The following is a 19,216-nucleotide window of genomic DNA, read 5'->3' on the forward strand; positions in this document are numbered from 1 at the left end:
AGTGCAGGAGGGCTGTGTGTGGGGTGTCACAGTGTAGGAGGGCTGTGTGTGAGGTGTCACAGTGCAGGAGGGCTGTGTGTGGGGTGTCACAGTGCAGGAGGGCTGTGTGTGGAGTGTCACAGTGCAGGAGGGCTGTGTGTGAGGTGTCACAGTGTAGGAGGGCTGTGTGTGGGGTGTCACAGTGCAGGCTGGCTGTGTGTGGGGTGTCACAGTGTAGGAGGGCTGTGTGTGGGGTGTCACAGTGCAGGAGGGCTGTGTGTGGGGTGTCACAGTGCAGGATGGCTGTGTGTGGGGTGTCACAGTGTAGGAGGGCTGTGTGTGGGGTGTCACAGTGCAGGATGGCTGTGTGTGGGGTGTCACAGTGTAGGAGGGCTGTGTGTGGGGTGTCACAGTGTAGGAGGGCTGTGTGTGGGGTGTCACAGTGCAGGAGGGCTGTGTGTGGGGTGTCACAGTGTAGGAGGACTGTGTGAGGTGTCACAGTGTAGGAGGGCTGTGTGTGGGGTGTCACAGTGGAGGAGGGCTGTATGTGGGGTGTCACAGTGTAGGAGGGCTGTGTGTGGGGTGTCACAGTGCAGGATGGCTGTGTGTGGGGTGTCACAGTGTAGGAGGGCTGTGTGAGGTGTCACAGTGTAGGAGGGCGGTGTGTGAGGTGTCACAGTGTAGGAAGGCTGTATGTGGGCTGTCACAGTGCAGGAGGGCTGTGTGGGCTGTCACAGTGCAGGAGGGCTGTGTGTGAGGTTTGAAGACTGGAGTCAAAGCTGTTTCATGACTGTTTCATGACTTGTGTCAGGACGGTTTGAAGAGTGGAGTCAAAGCTGTTTCATGACTGTTTCATGACTAGTGTAAAGACATGACTAGTGTCAGGACGGTCTGAAGACTGGAGTCAAAGCTGTTTCATGACTGGAGCATGACTGTTTAAGGACTGTTTTCCCCCCTGTTCAAAGCAACCCCCATTAGCCATTACTGTGCTAGTGTGACAGAGTGGCAGGCTAGCTGAGTCTAGCAGGTGACCAGGGTCTGTTTCATCCCAAGAGGACTGCCCTGCAGCACCACACACCAGCCAGTGTAACAGGACCCATTGGTGGCTTACCAGGGATGTTTGTTGAGTCAATAGCCAAATATTGAGTATCTAGTGAGGATCAATTTACATGATGAGGAAACATCCTCACCACTAGTCCTGTTCCTGAGCACCTGGGCTGTCCTGTCTGGCGCCAACCTCTCTGAGCGCACACACACACACACACACACAACCTCAACCTGAGCCGTGTCTGATCTGGGTGTGTTTGTCTGACAGGCTGTTCTTCTGAGATCTTCTGAGATCTTTTGAGGTCTGCAGCAGCGATGTCCAAGACGGCCAGATCAGCCTCGCGCTCCCGGTCCAGGTCCAGGTCCCGCTCACCGACCCGATCCCGATCCCGAAGCCGATCCAGATCCCGATCAAGGAAACGACGATACAGGTATATCCCCTCTCTGTCTCTCTGTCTCACCTGGGGAGAGACCAGGACAGGTTCTCTCTGTCTCTCTGTCTCACCTGGGGAGAGACCAAGACAGGTTCTCTCTGTCTCTCTGTCTCACCTGGGGAGAGACCAGGACAGGGTCTCTCTGTCTCACCTGGGGAGAGACCAAGACAGGTTCTCTCTGTCTCACCTGGGGAAAGACCAGGACACTGTCTCTCAGTCTCACCTGTCCTCACCTTGGGGCGAGAGACACCAGGATGTGAACTAAGTTTCTGAAAAAACACTTTCAGTTGTTTGCTGTGAAGCATCACAGCCAATCACGACCACACACAGCTCCTTAGAACATGACATCCTTCCGTAATCTATTAAACCAAGTCCCTGTTGAAAAGAGACAGAGATTTTGTACCAAACAACCAAAGACACGGGGGCCACCTTTTTGAGCGCGGTTATTTCTGTCTCGGGGGAGGGTGCACGGAAAGCAATAAACACCCGGGCAACATTCTCCACATCACTCTGCCAGACCTGGGCAGCTGAAACAAGATAAGGCTCTCTAACTGAGTCTTGACAGGTACTCAGCAGGCAGATAAGAAGGAGGGACTCGGCTCTAACCAAGGTTGTTCCCATGAGGAGGGAGTCAGGGAAGAATACCAGGTTTCCTCAGTCAGAGGGCCTCCTCTGGTTGTTTGTGTAGATATAGGCTGAGTGTGGACCAGGGGACATCCCTTTGCAACACACCCAGACCTGTTGCATCAGTGTCGTAAATCCGGTTTTTCTCCCGGGAGAAACCCCAGCCATTGTAAATAGCTAACGGCGGCTTTAAATCTTCACGTAGTTCTTCACACGGCAAAACGTGCAGCAGACGGTGCCTTCTCATTCCTCCATGTCTCAGAGATACACATGAGCTCCCTGAAGCGCTCCGGTTACCTTTTGTCGTTTTATTTTTGTGTGAACGCTTTGTCTTGAATGGAGAAGGCAGGATGGGGAGGATAAGGAGGACAGGAAGGGAGTCGTGGAGCACGTTTTTTCAATTTCCTGTCTCCGCAATCATGTCTTTCCTGTGCTTTATGGAGTCAGGGCCTCAGAAAAACTGGCCCATGCCCATAGCAGGAGTTATGACAGAATTCCTGGTGGATGCAGGTCCTGACCAAGCTCTGGGGCAGCTTAACCAGAGGAAATTGATGAGTGTATTTAAGCAGCTGGTACACGTTTTCGAATTTTTTGCGTTTTTGTGATATTGGGGTTTACGAAGCATCGGAGAGGCTTTTAAGAAACCTGCAGCCGTCAGCGTGGCATGCCTGCTCCTGCTATCGTCTCGTGGCACATAGAAGGACATTCCTGGCTTATCTGTGGGCTGCGAGGCAAGACACATTTGCAAGTGAAAGTGTGGTTTGAGTGTGATGTCACTTCCAGCCCTAGTTGTCTATGAAGTCTGTTCATGGGGCAGGATTGATCTCTTCCAGGGAGTGGCACTAGAGGGCAGTTCATCGTGAGAACTGCTAAATTTGAGAACAGAATGGATCCGGAATAGTATGAAGCGTATTGTAGGGTTAGGGTCACTGTAGGCGCTGCACATGTGGAGCCAGATGAGTATGCAGGAAGAGACGTGCCCTCAGACGTGCAGTAGTATGACATTTACATTTATTCATTTAGCAGACGCTTTTATCCAAAGCGACTTCCAAGAGAGAGCTTTACAAAGTGCTTAGGTCACTGATCATAACAACGAGATAGCCACAAAACATTGCGAGTAGCCAAAACATGAAGCATGTTTTGGCTACTCGTGTAGCTCGTGTAGTACATGTTTGGTGCACTTACTTTGGTTGTGAACAACCAAAGTAAGTGCCAAAGGGAAGAACCATAAGAGCATGTAGTTAAACAAGTTACAATTAAACAACATGAACTGCTATAAGTGCAAGTGCACCTGTGGAAAAAAACAAAAAAACAAGCAACAATAATAAAAACAATATATCCCAGCGAGTACAAACAATTTTAAATCAGTTACCACTAACCACAAGAGCAACAAGTCTCTGAGCAAGAGTCATTGTGATCCTTGAGGAAACTAACATCGGGTCAAGCGAACCATTCCTAAGTACCGTTGTACTCCCGGGGGGAGTACGGCAGTAGTACGGCTGTAGTACGGCAGTAGTATGGCTGTAGCATGGCAGTAGTATGGCGGTAGTATGGCAGTAGTATGGCAGTAGTATGGCGGTAGTATGGCGGTAGTATGGCGGTAGTATGGCGGTAGTATGGCGGTAGTATGGCGGTAGTATGGCAGTAGTATGGCAGTAGCATGGCAGTAGCATGGCAGTAGTATGGCAGTAGTATGGCAGTAGTATGGCTGTAGCATGGCAGTAGTATGGCAGTAGTATGGCGGTAGCATGGCGGTAGTATGGCAGTAGTATGGCGGTAGTATGGCAGTAGTATGGCAGTAGTATGGCTGTAGCATGGCTGTAGCATGGCAGTAGTATGGCAGTAGTATGGCAGTAGTATGGCAGTAGTATGGCTGTAGCATGGCTGTAGCATGGCAGTAGTATGGCAGTAGTATGGCAGTAGTATGGCTGTAGCATGGCGGTAGCATGGCGGTAGCATGGCAGTAGTATGGCGGTAGTATGGCAGTAGTATGGCAGTAGCATGGCAGTAGTATGGCAGTAGTATGGCAGTAGTATGGCAGTAGCATGGCGGTAGTATGGCGGTAGTATGGCGGTAGTATGGCAGTAGTATGGCAGTAGTATGGCAGTAGTATGGCTGTAGCATGGCTGTAGCATGGCTGTAGCATGGCAGTAGTATGGCAGTAGTATGGCAGTAGCATGGCAGTAGCATGGCGGTAGTATGGCGGTAGTATGGCGGTAGTATGGCGGTAGTATGGCGGTAGTATGGCTGTAGCATGGCAGTAGTATGGCAGTAGTATGGCAGTAGCATGGCGGTAGCATGGCGGTAGTATGGCGGTAGTATGGCGGTAGTATGGCAGTAGTATGGCAGTAGTATGGCAGTAGTATGGCTGTAGCATGGCAGTAGTATGGCAGTAGTATGGCAGTAGTATGGCAGTAGCATGGCGGTAGTATGGCGGTAGTATGGCGGTAGTATGGCAGTAGTATGGCAGTAGTATGGCAGTAGTATGGCTGTAGCATGGCTGTAGCATGGCAGTAGTATGGCAGTAGTATGGCAGTAGTATGGCAGTAGTATGGCTGTAGCATGGCTGTAGCATGGCAGTAGTATGGCAGTAGTATGGCAGTAGTATGGCAGTAGCATGGCAGTAGCATGGCAGTAGTATGGCAGTAGTATGGCAGTAGCATGGCAGTAGCATGGCTGTAGCATGGCAGTAGTATGGCGGTAGTATGGCAGTAGTATGGCAGTAGTATGGCAGTAGTACGGCAGTAGTACGGCAGTAGCATGGCAGTAGCATGGCAGTAGTATGGCAGTAGCATGGCAGTAGCATGGCTGTAGCATGGCAGTAGTATGGCGGTAGTATGGCAGTAGTATGGCAGTAGTATGGCAGTAGCATGGCAGTAGTATGGCGGTAGCATGGCAGTAGCATGGCAGTAGCATGGCTGTAGCATGGCAGTAGTATGGCGGCAGTTTGGCCGTAGTATGGCGGTAGTATGGCAGTAGTATGGCAGTAGTATGGCGGCAGTTTGGCCGTAGTATGGCGGTAGTATGGCATGCTAGAACTAGAGAGGATACAATTTCTGGGGAAATTGTAGGGTGTGCTTGCTTGCGTCGGTTGCACAGGGGTCTGTATATTTTATATAAAAATGCATCGGGCCTACTTATTATTTATAAAGATTACATAGATTTAAAAGCATCTTTTTTTTGCTGCTCATTTACAACTCAAAATACGAGTGAAGTGTAGAATGAAATATGATGTCTTCTCATTTCCCCTGCAAGAGGCAGCTGACAGGCTGAATCAAAACGAATACATTGGCAGACCGGTGTACAAATGGACCTAATCTCTATGACTTAAACGTCCTTTTAAGTGGTCCCTTCTCGTGATATTTTCAGGCATTTAGCCTACTCATATTGCATTCATTCATTAATAAAGAACCCCCTTTGAAGATTATTCTACGACTTTACCGGCAGAAGATAGAATCGCGATTCAAACAGTACCATCTGCTAACTGAAAATATGCCCCCAAAAACGTAAATAAGCTTGACATTTATTTAGTGGAAAATAGCTCATTCATAAAAAGCTCACTGGTAGCGATCATTGTCAGTAACAACGCAAAATGCGATATAGCCCTGTGTGGAGAAGCTGCCCGGTAAATTCTACTACTACAGTACAGTACTAGACTACTGCTGTGTTCGTCTTGATAGCGATTGCGTTGGTTGAATTCGATTAAACGTTCCGTTGTACGGTTTAGGCTGAAATTAATTATTTTCATGAACAGATTGACAAAGTTTAGGCTGTGGCAATGAAGTTCAGGTTAGTAGTCAGATAGTTTCCCTACTGAAAGACTTTTGAGTAAGGGGAGTGCCGAACATGTTCTGTTGCCGTTTGACTTAAACAGCTGAGGAGTTGTTGTTAGCTACTCACACTAGTGTCTCGGGTACAGTAGGCTACAGCGTTGCAGTGAGCTACACTGGTTTGAAACCACAGGTAATGGTAATTTCACCAACAAATCGTTTACTAATGTCAGAATAAATCCTACAACGAAAATGTATATGTGAGGAATGTTTATTTTAACGATTGAAAACAGATACATCATAGACCACTGTAGTATGTGTTGCCCGGGCAACACAGGCTAATGTCATGATGCTAATATGTCAGTGAAATAGTAGACTACTGTTTCCGAAAGTAGATGTACTTCCTTAATAATATCAGCTTATATTGTACATTACACATCACAATTGTGTGTCATATCACAAAGTAAAATGAGTAAATATTTATCACCCTGGCCTCTTTGTTTATGGCGTTTCTGCAGCTGCCTTGCAGTAAAGCTATAGTTAGCCTAGCTATCCCCCAAGTTAACAGATGCGAAACGAATGTTCTGCCAAAGGTAGTCACGCGTGTTTTCGTGACATTATTGCAGACCGGTGTAAAAATTGACCTAATCTCTATGATTTAAACGTCATTTTAAGTTTTTCTCTTCTCATGATATTTTCAGGCATTTAGCCTACTCATATTGCATTCATTCATGAATAAACAACCCCTTTGAAGATTATTCTACGACGTTACCCGGCAGTAGAAGATGGAATCGCGATTCAAACGGTACCATCTGCTAACTGAAAATATGCCCCCCAAAACGTAAATAAGCTTGACATTTATTTAGTGGAAAATTGCTCATTCATAAAAAGCTCACTGGTAGCGATCATTGTCAGTAACAACGCAAAATGCGATATAGCCCTGTGTTGAGAAGCTGCCCCGGTAAATTGTACTACTACGGTACAGTACTAGGCTACTGCTGTGTTCGTCTTGGTAGCGATTGCGTTGGTTGAATTGGATTTAACGTTCCGTTGTACGGTTTAGGCTGAAATTAATTATTTTCATGAACAGATTGACAACGTTTAGGCTGTGGCAATGAAGTTCAGGTTAGTAGTTAGATAGACTTTTGATTTAAGTAAGGGGAGTGCCGAACATTTTCTGTCGCCGTTTGACTTCCTAAACAGCTGTGTACTGTAGCTAGATGTTTTTGTAGTGTGTCTTGCGTAAGCTACAGCGTTGCAGTGAGCTACACTGGTTTGAAACCACAGGTAATGGTAATTTCACCAACAAATCGTTTTCTAATGTCATAATAAATCCTACAACGAAAATGTATATGTGAGGAATGTTTATTTTAACGATTGAAAACAGATAACGCTACATCATAGACCACTGTAGTATGTGTTGCCCGGGCAACACAGGCTAATGTCATGATGCTAATACTTCAGTGAAATAGTAGACTACTGTTTCCGAAAGTAGATGTACTTCCTTAATAATATCAGCTTATATTGTACATTACACATCACAATTGTGTGTCATATCACAAAGTAAAATGAGTAAATAGTTATCACCCTGGCCTCTTCTCTTGTGGCGTTTCTGCAGCTGCCTTGCAGTAAAGCTATAGTTAGCTTAGCTATCCCCCAAGTTAACAGATGCTAAACGAATGTTCTGGCAAAGGTAGTCACGCGTGTTTTTTGTGACGTTAGTGACGCAGTGACGTTAGTAACGTCAGTGACAGTGGCTAGCAAATTAGCCACCTTTAGCTTCACTTTTCGCCACAAAAACTTAACTTACGCTTAAACCATGCAACGGAACGTAAATTCCAATAGAAGCAACTCAATCGCTACCAAGACGAAACTTTTGACACCTACGTTGTCTATGTAGGCCAAATATTGACTGAGTTTTAGGGGGGCAAAAAGAAATAAAAATAATAATATATATGTGAGAGAACAAAGGTTGTGCTCTCGCCGAAGGCTTGAGCACACCCAATTACATCTACCGTAAAATCATGTAACTAAACACAGTAGCCATTCCATCCCAACTCTGCTTGTACCCGTGTTCGCCTTCGTCTGACTGAGTCTGCTCTTCTAGCCTGGCCACAGAGAGAGCTGGCCAGCCCACATCATTGTATAGTGCCCTCCTCCCGAAGCCCCTCCCCCTTGCCACCCCAGCTCACCCCCCAACACCCCCCTCTATCTCCCCCCTCCACCCAATGCCCCGCTCCTCGCTCACCCCCCACACAACTCCCCCCTTACACACCCTCCCCCCTCCCTCGCTCCGAAGGGGTTTAGAGCAGAAATGTTTCCCATCTGGCCATGTGACCAGCTCTTTCCAGCAGCAGCTCTGTGATGCGGAGCCCCTCTCGTCTCCAGCGCTCAGTGTGTGTGTGTTGCTGCAAGCACGCCGTCTCCACCTCGCGCTCCACATCCCAATGAGAAAACACACCCGGTGAGTACCCGGTTGGGGGGATTGAATTCACGACAGCGAGCCGTGCTGTCCTGGACGGCTTGTTGGAGTGCGTCTGGTGGACGTCTGGTTGACATTCAGAGTCAACCAGTTGTGGCTCTGTGAAGTCTTGTCGTGGCGGTCGTGGTGTTGCTGCGTGGTTGCAGATCTATGTCGCTATGGAGATCTTGACTTTGAAATGTGAGCAGTTAGCCGTCCTGATTTACAAACACACTAAATGTGTAGTATTCACAGTTTCTTCCATGTTAAAAACAGTCAGCTGTGGGTTCCATTGTCCTTCAAAGAGACTCTCTGAACTATCAGTAAATATGCTTTAAATGGCGTGAGCAGATATGTTGGTCCAAGTATCGTAACAGTTGGAAAGATAGTTTAGAATGTGGAGATTTTGTCCTGAAGCCATAGAGGCTGAATCCAGTTTGCTGTATGACTGTGTGAGCTGTGCTGCAGCGCCTCCGTGTGGACAAAGACAGCCTTGCAGCCTTGTGCTGATGCCAGGCCTCGGTTGGCCTGCATTCTCACTCCGCTCCTTACAGCCTTAATCACGGCGCTTAAACACAGTCAGCCTCCTCTTGATGTATTTATCATATGCGTGTTGGAAGAACTTGATGTTCTATACAGAAACCTCCTGTAAATGAATGAATGAACATCTGGAAAGTGGTTCCTGAAATAACTACAAGGTTACAGGCTCGTTACGAGCTAACAAATGGTTCTACAACATACTTGTTTCAGATATAACACAATGTGACAGCTGAAAATACTTTCTGTGACGTAATTGAAGGACATTTGGATATTTATACTCTTACATTTACATGTATTCATTTAGCAGACGCTTTTATCCAAAGTGACTTACAAGAAAGAGCTTTACACAAAGTGCATAAGTCAATGATCATAAACAACAAGATGCATACATTGTGAAAAGCAAATAAGTGCCAATGGGTAGAACCAAAAGACCATGTAGTTAAACAAATTACAATTAAACAACATGAACCTCGAAAGTGCTAGAGTGTACCTGGAGGAAAGCAAGCAACAATAATATAATTCACAGCGAGTACAAGTAGTTAAATCAGCTACAACTAATCAACAAGTGCAACAAGTCCCTCAATAAGTGTCATTGTGTTCCTGGAGGAAATAAACTAACATCTGATCCAACAAATCTAAGTACCGTTGTACTCCCGGAAACTCTTGATAAACATGTCCCCTTTTCTCTGTCCCTTGTTCTGCCTCTCTCTCTCTCTCTCTCTCTCTCTCTCTCTCTCTCTCTCTCTCTCTCTCTCTCTCTCTCTCTCTCTCTCTCTCTCTCTCTCTCTCTCTCTCTCTCTCTCTCTCTCTCTCTCTCTCTCTCTCTCTCTCTCTCTCTCTCTCTCTCTCTCTCTCTCTCTCTCCCCTCCCCTCTCCTCTCCTCTCTATCTCTATCTATCTCTCTTTCTCTCTATTTCTCCCTCCCCCCTCTCCTCTGTCTCTCTTTCTCTATCTCTCCTTCCCCCTCTTTACTCTCTGTCTTCCCCCCCCCCCCCCCCCCCCCCCAGCTCCAGGTCTCGCTCCAGGTCTCGTTCTCCTCACGGCCAGGGCCGGAACCCCCCCAGGGAGTACCAGAACAACCGGGGGTTCCGTGGGTTCCACCGCGGGTTCCGCAGGCCGTACTACTTCCGCGGCCGTGGGCGGGGCTTTTTCCCGCGCGGGCGCTACCAGCGTGGCGGCGGGGGCGGCGGCTACAACAACAACTACCGTCCCAACGGCTGGCAGAACTACAGACAGCACCCCCAGCAGAACCAGCACCAGCAGTACTACCCTCACAGCCCCAGGAGAGGGCGCTCTCGCAGCCCTAAGAAGCACTCGGGGAGCCCTCGCTCCCACAGCCACTCAGACCGCTCCTCCTCGCCCCGGTCCAGGCACCGCTCCCCCTCCTCCTCCTCCTCCTCGTCACGTTCCTCCTCCCCCAGGCGGAAGTCTGCGGGCGGGGCGGGCCGGCTGAATGCCAGGGATGTGAGGGAGGAGGAGAGGGAGGCCTCCAAGGAGGGTCAGAAGGGAGGAGGAGGCGGGGGAGGTGAGGAGGCCGCTCCGCTCACAGGGGGTGCTGGGGGGGCCGAGGAGGCTGAGGAGGGAGCTAGCGCTAACGGTAACGCTAAGGCTAACAAGGCCGTGGGCAGGTGGCAGGGTCTGACCGACTACAGCACCAGCCCCAGGAGAGAGGGCTCTCTGTTCCCAGCTGCCACGCCTGGCCAGGCCTCCCCGGCCCAGGCCCCCCCGGCCCAAGCCCCCCCGGCCCAGGCCCCCCAGGCCAGCCCCCCTCCCCACAACTCTGGTGATGCTGGAAACGGGGGCCCCTCCTCCAGGAGCCCCTTGTTCTCTGGCTTCGGCTTCTTCTCCAAAGAGGACAGCCTGGCAGACAAGGAAGCCATCTCGTCTGCCTTCAAAAAGTAAGACCCTGGAGCCCCGGTAACGTACAGGATAAGTGTATGTGCCCCGGTAACGTACAGGATAAGTGTATGAGCCCCGGTAACGTACAGGATAAGTGTATGTGCCCCGGTAACGTACAGGATAAGTGTATGTGCCCCGGTAACGTACAGGATAAGTGTATGTGCCCCGGTAACGTACAGGATAAGTGTATGAGCCCCGGTAACGTACAGGATAAGTGTATGTGCCCCGGTAACGTACAGGATAAGTGTATGTGCCCCGGTAACGTACAGGATAAGTGTATGAGCCCCGGTAACGTACAGGATAAGTGTATGTGCCCCGGTAACGTACAGGATAAGTGTATGAGCCCCGGTAACGTACAGGATAAGTGTATGAGCCCCGGTAACATACAGGATAAGTGTATGTGCCCCGGTAACATACAGGATAAGTGTATGAGCCCCGGTAACGTACAGGATAAGTGTATGAGCCCCGGTAACGTACAGGATAAGTGTATGTGCCCCGGTAACGTACAGGATAAGTGTATGAGCCCCGGTAACGTACAGGATAAGTGTATGAGCCCCGGTAACGTACAGGATAAGTGTATGAGCCCCGGTAACGTACAGGATAAGTGTATGTGCCCCGGTAACGTACAGGATAAGTGTATGTGCCCCGGTAACGTACAGGATAAGTGTATGTGCCATGTAGGCTGAAGCCTTACCCCAGCAGCCTGGGTTTGAAATCCAGCCTGGGTCCTTTGCTGCATGTCTTCCCTTTTCTCTCCCTGCCTTTCCTGTCACACTTTACTTAAAACTGTCCCATAAAGCATGGAAAATACCCAAAGAAGTAAGCCTATCCCATCCAGGAAGTTGACCTCCTGGTTTAGAAACAGGTTGTTTTGGTAACATCTTAGATCCAGGTGCTTGTTGCTTATGGATGAAAGTGGATCTCCAGGCTGCCCTTGAAAACATTCCCTCCTTGTCATTGTCCAGGTTTTTGGAAGAACACAATAATAAGAAAAAGCTCCAGTCGGCCTTGGAGAACGGCCGGGAGAAAGGGCCGAACGGCGTGGAGGCGGAGCCGGGGAAGGGGACCGGCAAGCCCCTCGAGGCGTCTGTCCCGCGAGCCCTCAGAGCCGCTGGCGAGGCGCAGAGAGAGCGCAGGTACGAGAGGGAGGCCAGCGAGGCTGGCGTGTCTCTCAGCAGCTTCCTGAAAAACTCTCCCTTCCTCTGCGAGGACGAGGAGAGGGAGGAGAGGGAGGAGAGGGCACCCAAACCCCGCCCCAAACAGCCCCGCCAGGACGCCAGGCCAAACGAGGACGCCGGGCCGAGGGGCAGGGCGACGCGCTCGGCCCGCCAGCTGTTCGAGGAGCGGTTTGGCCAATGGGAGGAGCTGGCGTATGCGCCGGCCGCCAGAGACGATGACCTCGAGGCTGAGGGTCACACGGGCAGGAAGCAGGAGGCGGCTATAGCTGCCGTGCTGGCCCAGAGAAAACAGGTGGCCATGTTTTCTGGCTGCCCCTCCCCCGAGAAAGGGAGCAGGGCTAGGAGGAAGGAGAGGGCTGTGTCCAGCCCCTCGCCCTCCCCCTCGCCTCCCCCCAGGAGGAACTCTGACAGGGAAAAGTTCCTGCTCAGGGGGGTGGGGGACTCACCCCCAAGGGCTTCTGGGAAAAAAGGAGAGTTCTGTGTGAGAATGGATGGCCTCAGGGAAGGCATTGCCAGGTGAGCAGGGGTCAGAGGTCGTTCAGACAACACAGGCTTGCGCATGAAGCAGAAACGCCTTGTTATTTGTCCTTGTTTTTTGGCGAGAGCTGAACGCTGCCGCCTTACTGACGTGGCGGTTGTGTCCTCAGCTCCTCCAAGGCGGTGTTGGGCGAGCGGCGTGCGTGTCGTGACCTGGGGCTGCTCTCAGAGCAGGAGGGCTTCTGCACCTCCCTCCGTCACGCTCACAGGAGCCCCGCCGAGCTGTACGCCCAGCACATCGTTACCATCGTCCATCGCATCAGAGGTGAGCTCTCTCTGCGCAGAACACACACACCCGTCCTTATCCGCAAACTACACACACCAACACACCTGCTTCTCTGAAAACGATACACGCCGACTCCTGTCTGCAGAGAACACACACACACCAGCCTCAGCATGAAAGTCCTGTGAGCGAACATCCAATCAGCTGTGTCCGCGCTGCGCTGCTCACCTGAAGTGCTGGATGTTTCCCCTCACAGCACAGCACTTCTCCTCGTCAGAAATGACCCTCAACGAGAGGTTTGCCATGTACCAGAGGAGAGCAGAGGAGAAGGAGATGGATAAGCCAAGGAAGAGTCCAGAGATACACAGGTAGAGATGGACGAGCGACCTTCTCATCCACACACTCTTCTGCTGACAAGAAGGATGGGTATAGCTCAGTGGTAGAGCATGGGGATGGGTATAGCTCAGTGGTAGAACATGGGGATGGGTATAGCTCAGTGGTAGAACATGGGGATGGGTATAGCTCAGTGGTAGAACATGGGGATGGGTATAGCTCAGTGGTAGAACATGGGGATGGGTATAGCTCAGTGGTAGAACATGGGGATGGGTATAGCTCAGTGGTAGAACATGGCGATGGGTATAGCTCAGTGGTAGAACATGGGGATGGGTATAGCTCAGTGGTAGAACATGGGGATGGGTATAGCTCTGAGGTAGAACATGGGGATGGGTATAGCTCAGTGGTAGAACATGGGGATGGGTATAGCTCAGTGGTAGAACATGGGGATGGGTATAGCTCAGTGGTAGAGCATGGGGATGGGTATAGCTCAGTGGTAGAACATGGGGATGGGTATAGCTCTGAGGTAGAGCATTAGACTGCAGATCAAAAGGTCACAGGTTTAAATTCCCCCTCTGAACATTGCTTTAGATTAAAGCATCTGTGAAATTAATTAATGTATTATTAATTATTAAAATAGCTTGCTGGGGACTGTTGTGAATGCTTTGCTATTGATCTGGTTCATTCTGGTGGTTCTTGTTACAGAGGTACAATCGCTCGGTCCCTGAATGCATTCATGTCCCTTCCTCATGTTCACCGTGCCGCCAGGGGAACATCCCGTCTGGAACCTTTTCCTCATTTTCTGTGTTTCATCTCTTTCAGGAGAATTGATGTTTCTCCGAGTGCTTTTAAGAAACAGTCTCACCTCTCTGAGCGGATGAGAAACTCCGAGGACGGCAGTTACAAGGTGACTGAACGTTTTGAAATAATCAAGTATGTTGGAACAGACAGACACCACAGAGAGCGAGCGAGCGAGGCAGCTGCCTGTTAGACGGCCCCCCTCTCTCTCTCCCCCCCTCTCTCTCTCTGAGCCCCTGTGGTACTCCGAGGGAGGGGCGTAAGGAATAGCAGAACAGAACGAGGCACATTCAGTTTCTTGTGTGTTGTAAACGCCCCTCCACGTTTGGGCTTTGGGTTATTCTGTGACTGCCCGAGGCCCAGAGACAGGGCTGACACACGGAAAGCCTCCCTGTTGCTCCTGTGTTCAAAGGAAATATCATAGTAAGTATTCTTCTTCGACAGATTTGGAAAGCTAAACACAAAAAAAGTTGTTGTCTGTAGACGGTCCTGTAAGTGACGTTCTTACTCGAACACCTTCTGAGGGCTCTGTACACATTAACATCACACCCGCCCGTTATCTTTTGCGCATGGAAATAGTATCTCCTTCACAGGATACATGACTGCAATCCTAACGAGGGGCCGTTAAACCAGCATGATTGAGAATGTGTCATTACATATTAAACTGTTTTTCGTAGCTTATTATATTTTGTCAACGTTTGTCCTAAAAGTCCATGGATTATAGACAGACCAGATTAAGAGATGCACCTAGACAACCTTCCAGGATGGTCACCCCAGTGCCAGACAGAATATCACAGTGTCTAATCGACAGCCAGTGTGTTGGGACGTGGCTGGTTCCCAGCCCACTCCCATACAGTGTCTGAGGGGTGTGTGACATCTGACTGAAAGAAGCTACGGGCTAACCCCACCCCTCTCTGCGGCCCTGTGTTTTGTTTCCACTCTACCTGCTCAGAACCACGGCAGAGCGACCAGGAGCGACTCCAACGACCTCCGGCTGGATATTGAGCGCCGTAAAAAGCACCCCACCCAGGAGCACCCCACCCAGGAGCAGGACTGTAAACGGGGAGGAAGGGGGCGGAGGGAGGAGGGCGGCTCTCCTGACTCTGGGAGAGAGCAGTTGGCTGAGAAGTCGTCCAGACACCGAAAGAAATCAAAGTATGTCCCTGCAGCAGGTCCAAGTTTCACAGTGACCTCTGAGTGGAAGTGTGTAGCTTTAGTACAGCAGGTGAGATACATGATCACTCACTCGGAACACAGTGTCTAAAAGTGATATTTATTTTTACCCCCCTCCTCCTGCCTCCTTGTTATCTGTTCCTGCTCCCCTTCCACCCCCACCCCCATCCCTCCACCCCTCCACCCCCATCCCTCCATCCCTCCACCCCATCCCTCCATCCCTCCACCCCCATCCCTCCACCCCCATCCCTCCATCCCTCCACCCCCACCCCTCCACCCCCATCCCTCCACCCCTCCACCCCCATCCCTCCACCCCTCCACCCCCATCCCTCCATCCCTCCACCCCCACCCCTCCACCCCCATCCCTCAACCCCTCCCCCTCTAGGAAATGTAAGAAGAAGCATTCTCGCTCCTCCTCCTCCTCCTCTTCATCTGACTCTGAGGGGGAGGCTGGAGTGGGGTTCCCCCAGGAGGAGGCCCCCCCTAGAGAGGAGGGCTTCAACAGGGCTCGCCTGGGGCCCCGGGACGCAGGGGGCCCCGTGGAGAGGGGGCAGCCGCGCGGAGGATTTGTAAGTGTAGTCATGGTTACCGCACACGTCCATGGCGCCGTTGACACGGCAATGCCTGTTTGTTTGTATTTCAATTTCGAACATGCAGGCTGACCTTTGGGAAAATACATTTGGGAACGTTTGTCCGTTTACAAACTGACCTCCAGTGGGCGTGGAGGATCTGTAATCACGCTGATGTTGTCGTGTTCCCAGCAGCTCAGAATAAGAGGCCGAGGCTGGAACCGAGGGAACTACCAGGGGAACCACCAGGGGAACGGAGGGGTCCCCTCAAACGTGCCCCCGCACGCCAACAATGAGGACTGGGACCCCGAGTACACCCCCAAGAGCAGGAAGTACTACCTGGTAGGTTGGTACCCTGCTTTAATCACCCTCTTTCCTCCCCCATTTGTTCAGCATCCATATTCCCTTATTGTAGACCATCATCCATATTCCCTTATTATAGACCATCATCCATATTCCCTTATTGTAGACCATCATCCATATTCCCTTATTGTAGACCATCATCCATATTCCCTTATTGTAGACCATCATCCATATTCCCTTATTGTAGACCATCATCCATATTCCCTTATTGTAGACCATCATCCATATTCCCTTATTGTAGACCATCATCCATATTCCCTTATTGTAGACCATCATCCATATTCCCTTATTGTAGACCATCATCCATATTCCCTTATTGTAGACCATCATCCATATTCCCTTATTGTAGACCATCATCCATATTCCCTTATTATAGACCATCATCCATATTCCCTTTTGTAGACCATCATCCATATTCCCTTATTGTAGACCATAGCTCTCCTCATCTCTCCTCCTCAGCATGACGACAGGGACGAGGAAGGGAACAGGAGGTGGTTTGACAACCGGGGGCGAGGACGGGGTTACTTCCCCCCCGCGAGAGGCCGTTTCCTGGTCCGGAAGGGTCCGCCGGGCACCAGCAGCAACGGGAGTCCCCGCTGGAGCCACGACAAGTTCCTGGGGACCAGGGAGGGGGGGCAGGAGGAGGGGGGGCAGGACCACAAAGAGGGGGGGCAGGAGGGGGTTATGGACACCTCTGAGCAGTGAGGGGGGGCAGGAGGGGGGGGCAGGAGGCGGAGGGCTGTTCCTCTCCTCTTGCCCCTGGGCCCCCAGCTGGGGTTGTTGCGTGGGGTCTTCTGTCAGAGCTGTGGTAGAGGACTGGGAAATTATGTGTGCCTTAGACGAGTGTAAACACCTTACAGACCCGCAGTAGCAGTTCACACAAGATGTTGAGGCCAAAACGGAGGAGTATAATACCAGAGGAGAGGACAGAGACGGGTGTTTTATCTGGAGTGAAGCGTAGTGCGCCATCACAGATGGCTGGGTCAGCTGATGGATTCTTCTGTCAGACTTTTTTAAGATAAAAAAAACTAAAATAAAACAAAAACATACATGACAGCTTAGTTTTTCTTTTTTGCCTCCTCATCACATCAGCGTTTTCTGTCCTTTAGTGTCCCACAGGAAGACACAGTCTGAGCACGGGACCAAACAGGGAGGGGTCAGGGGTAGTATTCTGCACACCTGCACAGAGGCTGGTAGCTCAGTAGACACGAAAACTAAAACATCCTTTTTCACAGAAACTGCTGACTGGAAGTCCACATATCTGCATGGTCTGCGCAGAATCAAATAGGGAAAAAAAGGGCTTTTGGAATCAGACTGTACCCAGATTTTAATACTGTAGCTTATTCCTTTTCTAGCATTATCTCACACTTAAGACTTCTCACAGTACTTTGATATGTACAGTAGTCGGTGACACTTCAGATCCAGCTGATCGTAATAAGTGTTATTTAATAGGTTATAACACCCTAATAAGATGCTTATTAACATTCATATGTGTTGATAAGGGTACATAGGTTTTGATAATAATAGTAGGGGTTAGGGTTTGGGTTAGTGTTATCATAAGATTAGGTAAGCATGAGTTTATAATAAGATCCTTATAAGATGCTCATTAACATTAGTATGTGTTAATAAGACTTGTAAATGTGCTAAGACCTTCTCACCTCTTAACTGATGCTTATTACAAGCATCTGGATATGAAGTGTTACCCAGTAGTCTATATTCAAGGGTCTATATTTTCCCTGATGTACTTATTTTAAAAGCATTATTTTACTTTTGTCAATAATGCCGACATTTTTGTGAAGCGAATAGCAAACAGTGATCAAATCAGTTCATTGCAAATTCAGCATTTTGGTGTAATTTTCTTTAATTACTGTTTTTATTTTTCTCTTTGCTGTCTTTAATGAAAGGTACATTTTTATGTGGTAGGCTTGCAACTCACAGCCTGACTTGCCAGATGGCTTGTTACACAGAACCATCTGGAAAGTTGTACTTGGGACATTATTTTGGAAAAGGGCGGGCACTTTCAAAGAATCCTTGGCAGGTGATTGGATGAACCATCTGTCTATCACGGTCTATCACAGGCTAACTTCAGCTACCCCCGTAGCTGCCAGTAGTTCCTCAGAGGACGCTGGGTCCCACTGTGGGTCAGACAGATGAGCTGGACCTTGGCAGGATGGATTCTCGTGCGGTCCTGATCTCGCTGATCCAGCTGTATCGCAAGGCCGTACAACTCAGTCAGTCTTTGATAGAAAATAGAGATGAAGGTTAAAATGTATGGAATATTTGATGTGTCTAAAAGCATAGTTTTTAAAGTAGATTTATATATATATTGTTGCACTATCTGGAATGATTTGTCTTGCTGTGGGGTTGCACTGCTTAACTTGTACAGTATACATGTGATTTACCAATTCATGTTCAGTTTAATTGTGGTTGAAGAGACTTTTTTGAATGTTTCCTTTTACAAAGCCTTTTTCTCAGATTTTAAATTAAAATGCGGATTATGATTCATATCTGAGTGTGTTCAGTTTGTTACGACATAAAATGTATGTATACAGTACACACACAATATCGATACAATATATAAATAATGTATGTGAGGCCCTCTGTGACATGCTTGCGTGTAAAAAGGGCTATACAAATTAATTTGATTTGATAAATAAATGTTCATAAATGTTTATAAATATATATACTGTGTGTGTGTGTGTGTGTGTAAGTCTCTGATGAAGGGGTATGATGGTATGTTTGGCACTTAATTAGATGGAGGTCCAATCACATTGCAGCTGTATAGTCATGAAGACCTTTGACCTGTTGCTCAACCTGACATTAGTATGACACTACCCCCGGCTCTCTGCCTCCATACCCCTCCTCCCATCCTGCACGGTTACGCAATTCCTTCATCTGCACTGGCCTGTTCCTACATATCAGGGGTTTTCATGTTCAGTCAAGCACATTCATCTCTGCCATGTAAGACTCAGTCTTTCAGTGTCCTGCAATGGGTTTCCTCAGCTGAACAATTCCCAAACACATACATGCTTTAGTTCAAAATCCTGATAACATCCACTTTAGTGTCTGTTTGAAATGATTCGTCACTCCTGTTTTGACAGTGTTCTTCCATTGGAAACCTGTTCCACCTGTTAGCCCTCTCTCTTTCTTCACCCTTTCTCATTATCGCTCTATCTTCTCTCTCTCTTCTTTCCTTTCTCTCTCTGTCTTCCCCTTCTCTCTCTCTCTCTCTCTCTCTCTGATTTCCCCCTTCTCTCTCTCTCTCTCTCTCTCTCTCTCTCTCTCTCT

At 49.2% G+C, this 19,216-nt stretch overlaps 1 protein-coding gene across 1 annotated transcript; it reads left to right on the forward strand.

Annotated features, from left to right (window-relative positions):
• The first annotated feature begins 1,341 nt into the window (after nucleotides 1-1,341).
• On the forward strand, nucleotides 1,342-16,633 carry thrap3a (thyroid hormone receptor associated protein 3a). Its single transcript, XM_067238775.1, has 10 exons — nucleotides 1,342-1,457; nucleotides 9,863-10,753; nucleotides 11,720-12,448; nucleotides 12,580-12,734; nucleotides 12,949-13,060; nucleotides 13,848-13,932; nucleotides 14,776-14,978; nucleotides 15,382-15,565; nucleotides 15,758-15,907; nucleotides 16,388-16,633. The coding sequence occupies exons 1-10, from the start codon at nucleotides 1,342-1,344 to the stop codon at nucleotides 16,631-16,633; spliced, it is 2,871 nt and encodes a 956-aa protein (XP_067094876.1).
• The last annotated feature ends 2,583 nt before the right edge of the window (nucleotides 16,634-19,216 follow it).

Source organism: Osmerus mordax, chromosome 6 (assembly GCF_038355195.1).
Source record: "Osmerus mordax isolate fOsmMor3 chromosome 6, fOsmMor3.pri, whole genome shotgun sequence".
Taxonomy (NCBI): domain Eukaryota; kingdom Metazoa; phylum Chordata; class Actinopteri; order Osmeriformes; family Osmeridae; genus Osmerus; species Osmerus mordax.

Coding starts and splice junctions, on each gene's coding strand:
- thrap3a (XM_067238775.1), top strand. CDS start 1,342: ATGTCCAAGACGGCCAGATCAGCCTCGCGCTCCCGGTCCAGGTCCAGG. Junction 12,735..12,948: donor CATCGTCCATCGCATCAGAG/GTGAGCTCTCTC, acceptor TTCCCCTCACAG/CACAGCACTTCTCCTCGTCA. Junction 15,908..16,387: donor AGAGCAGGAAGTACTACCTG/GTAGGTTGGTAC, acceptor TCTCCTCCTCAG/CATGACGACAGGGACGAGGA.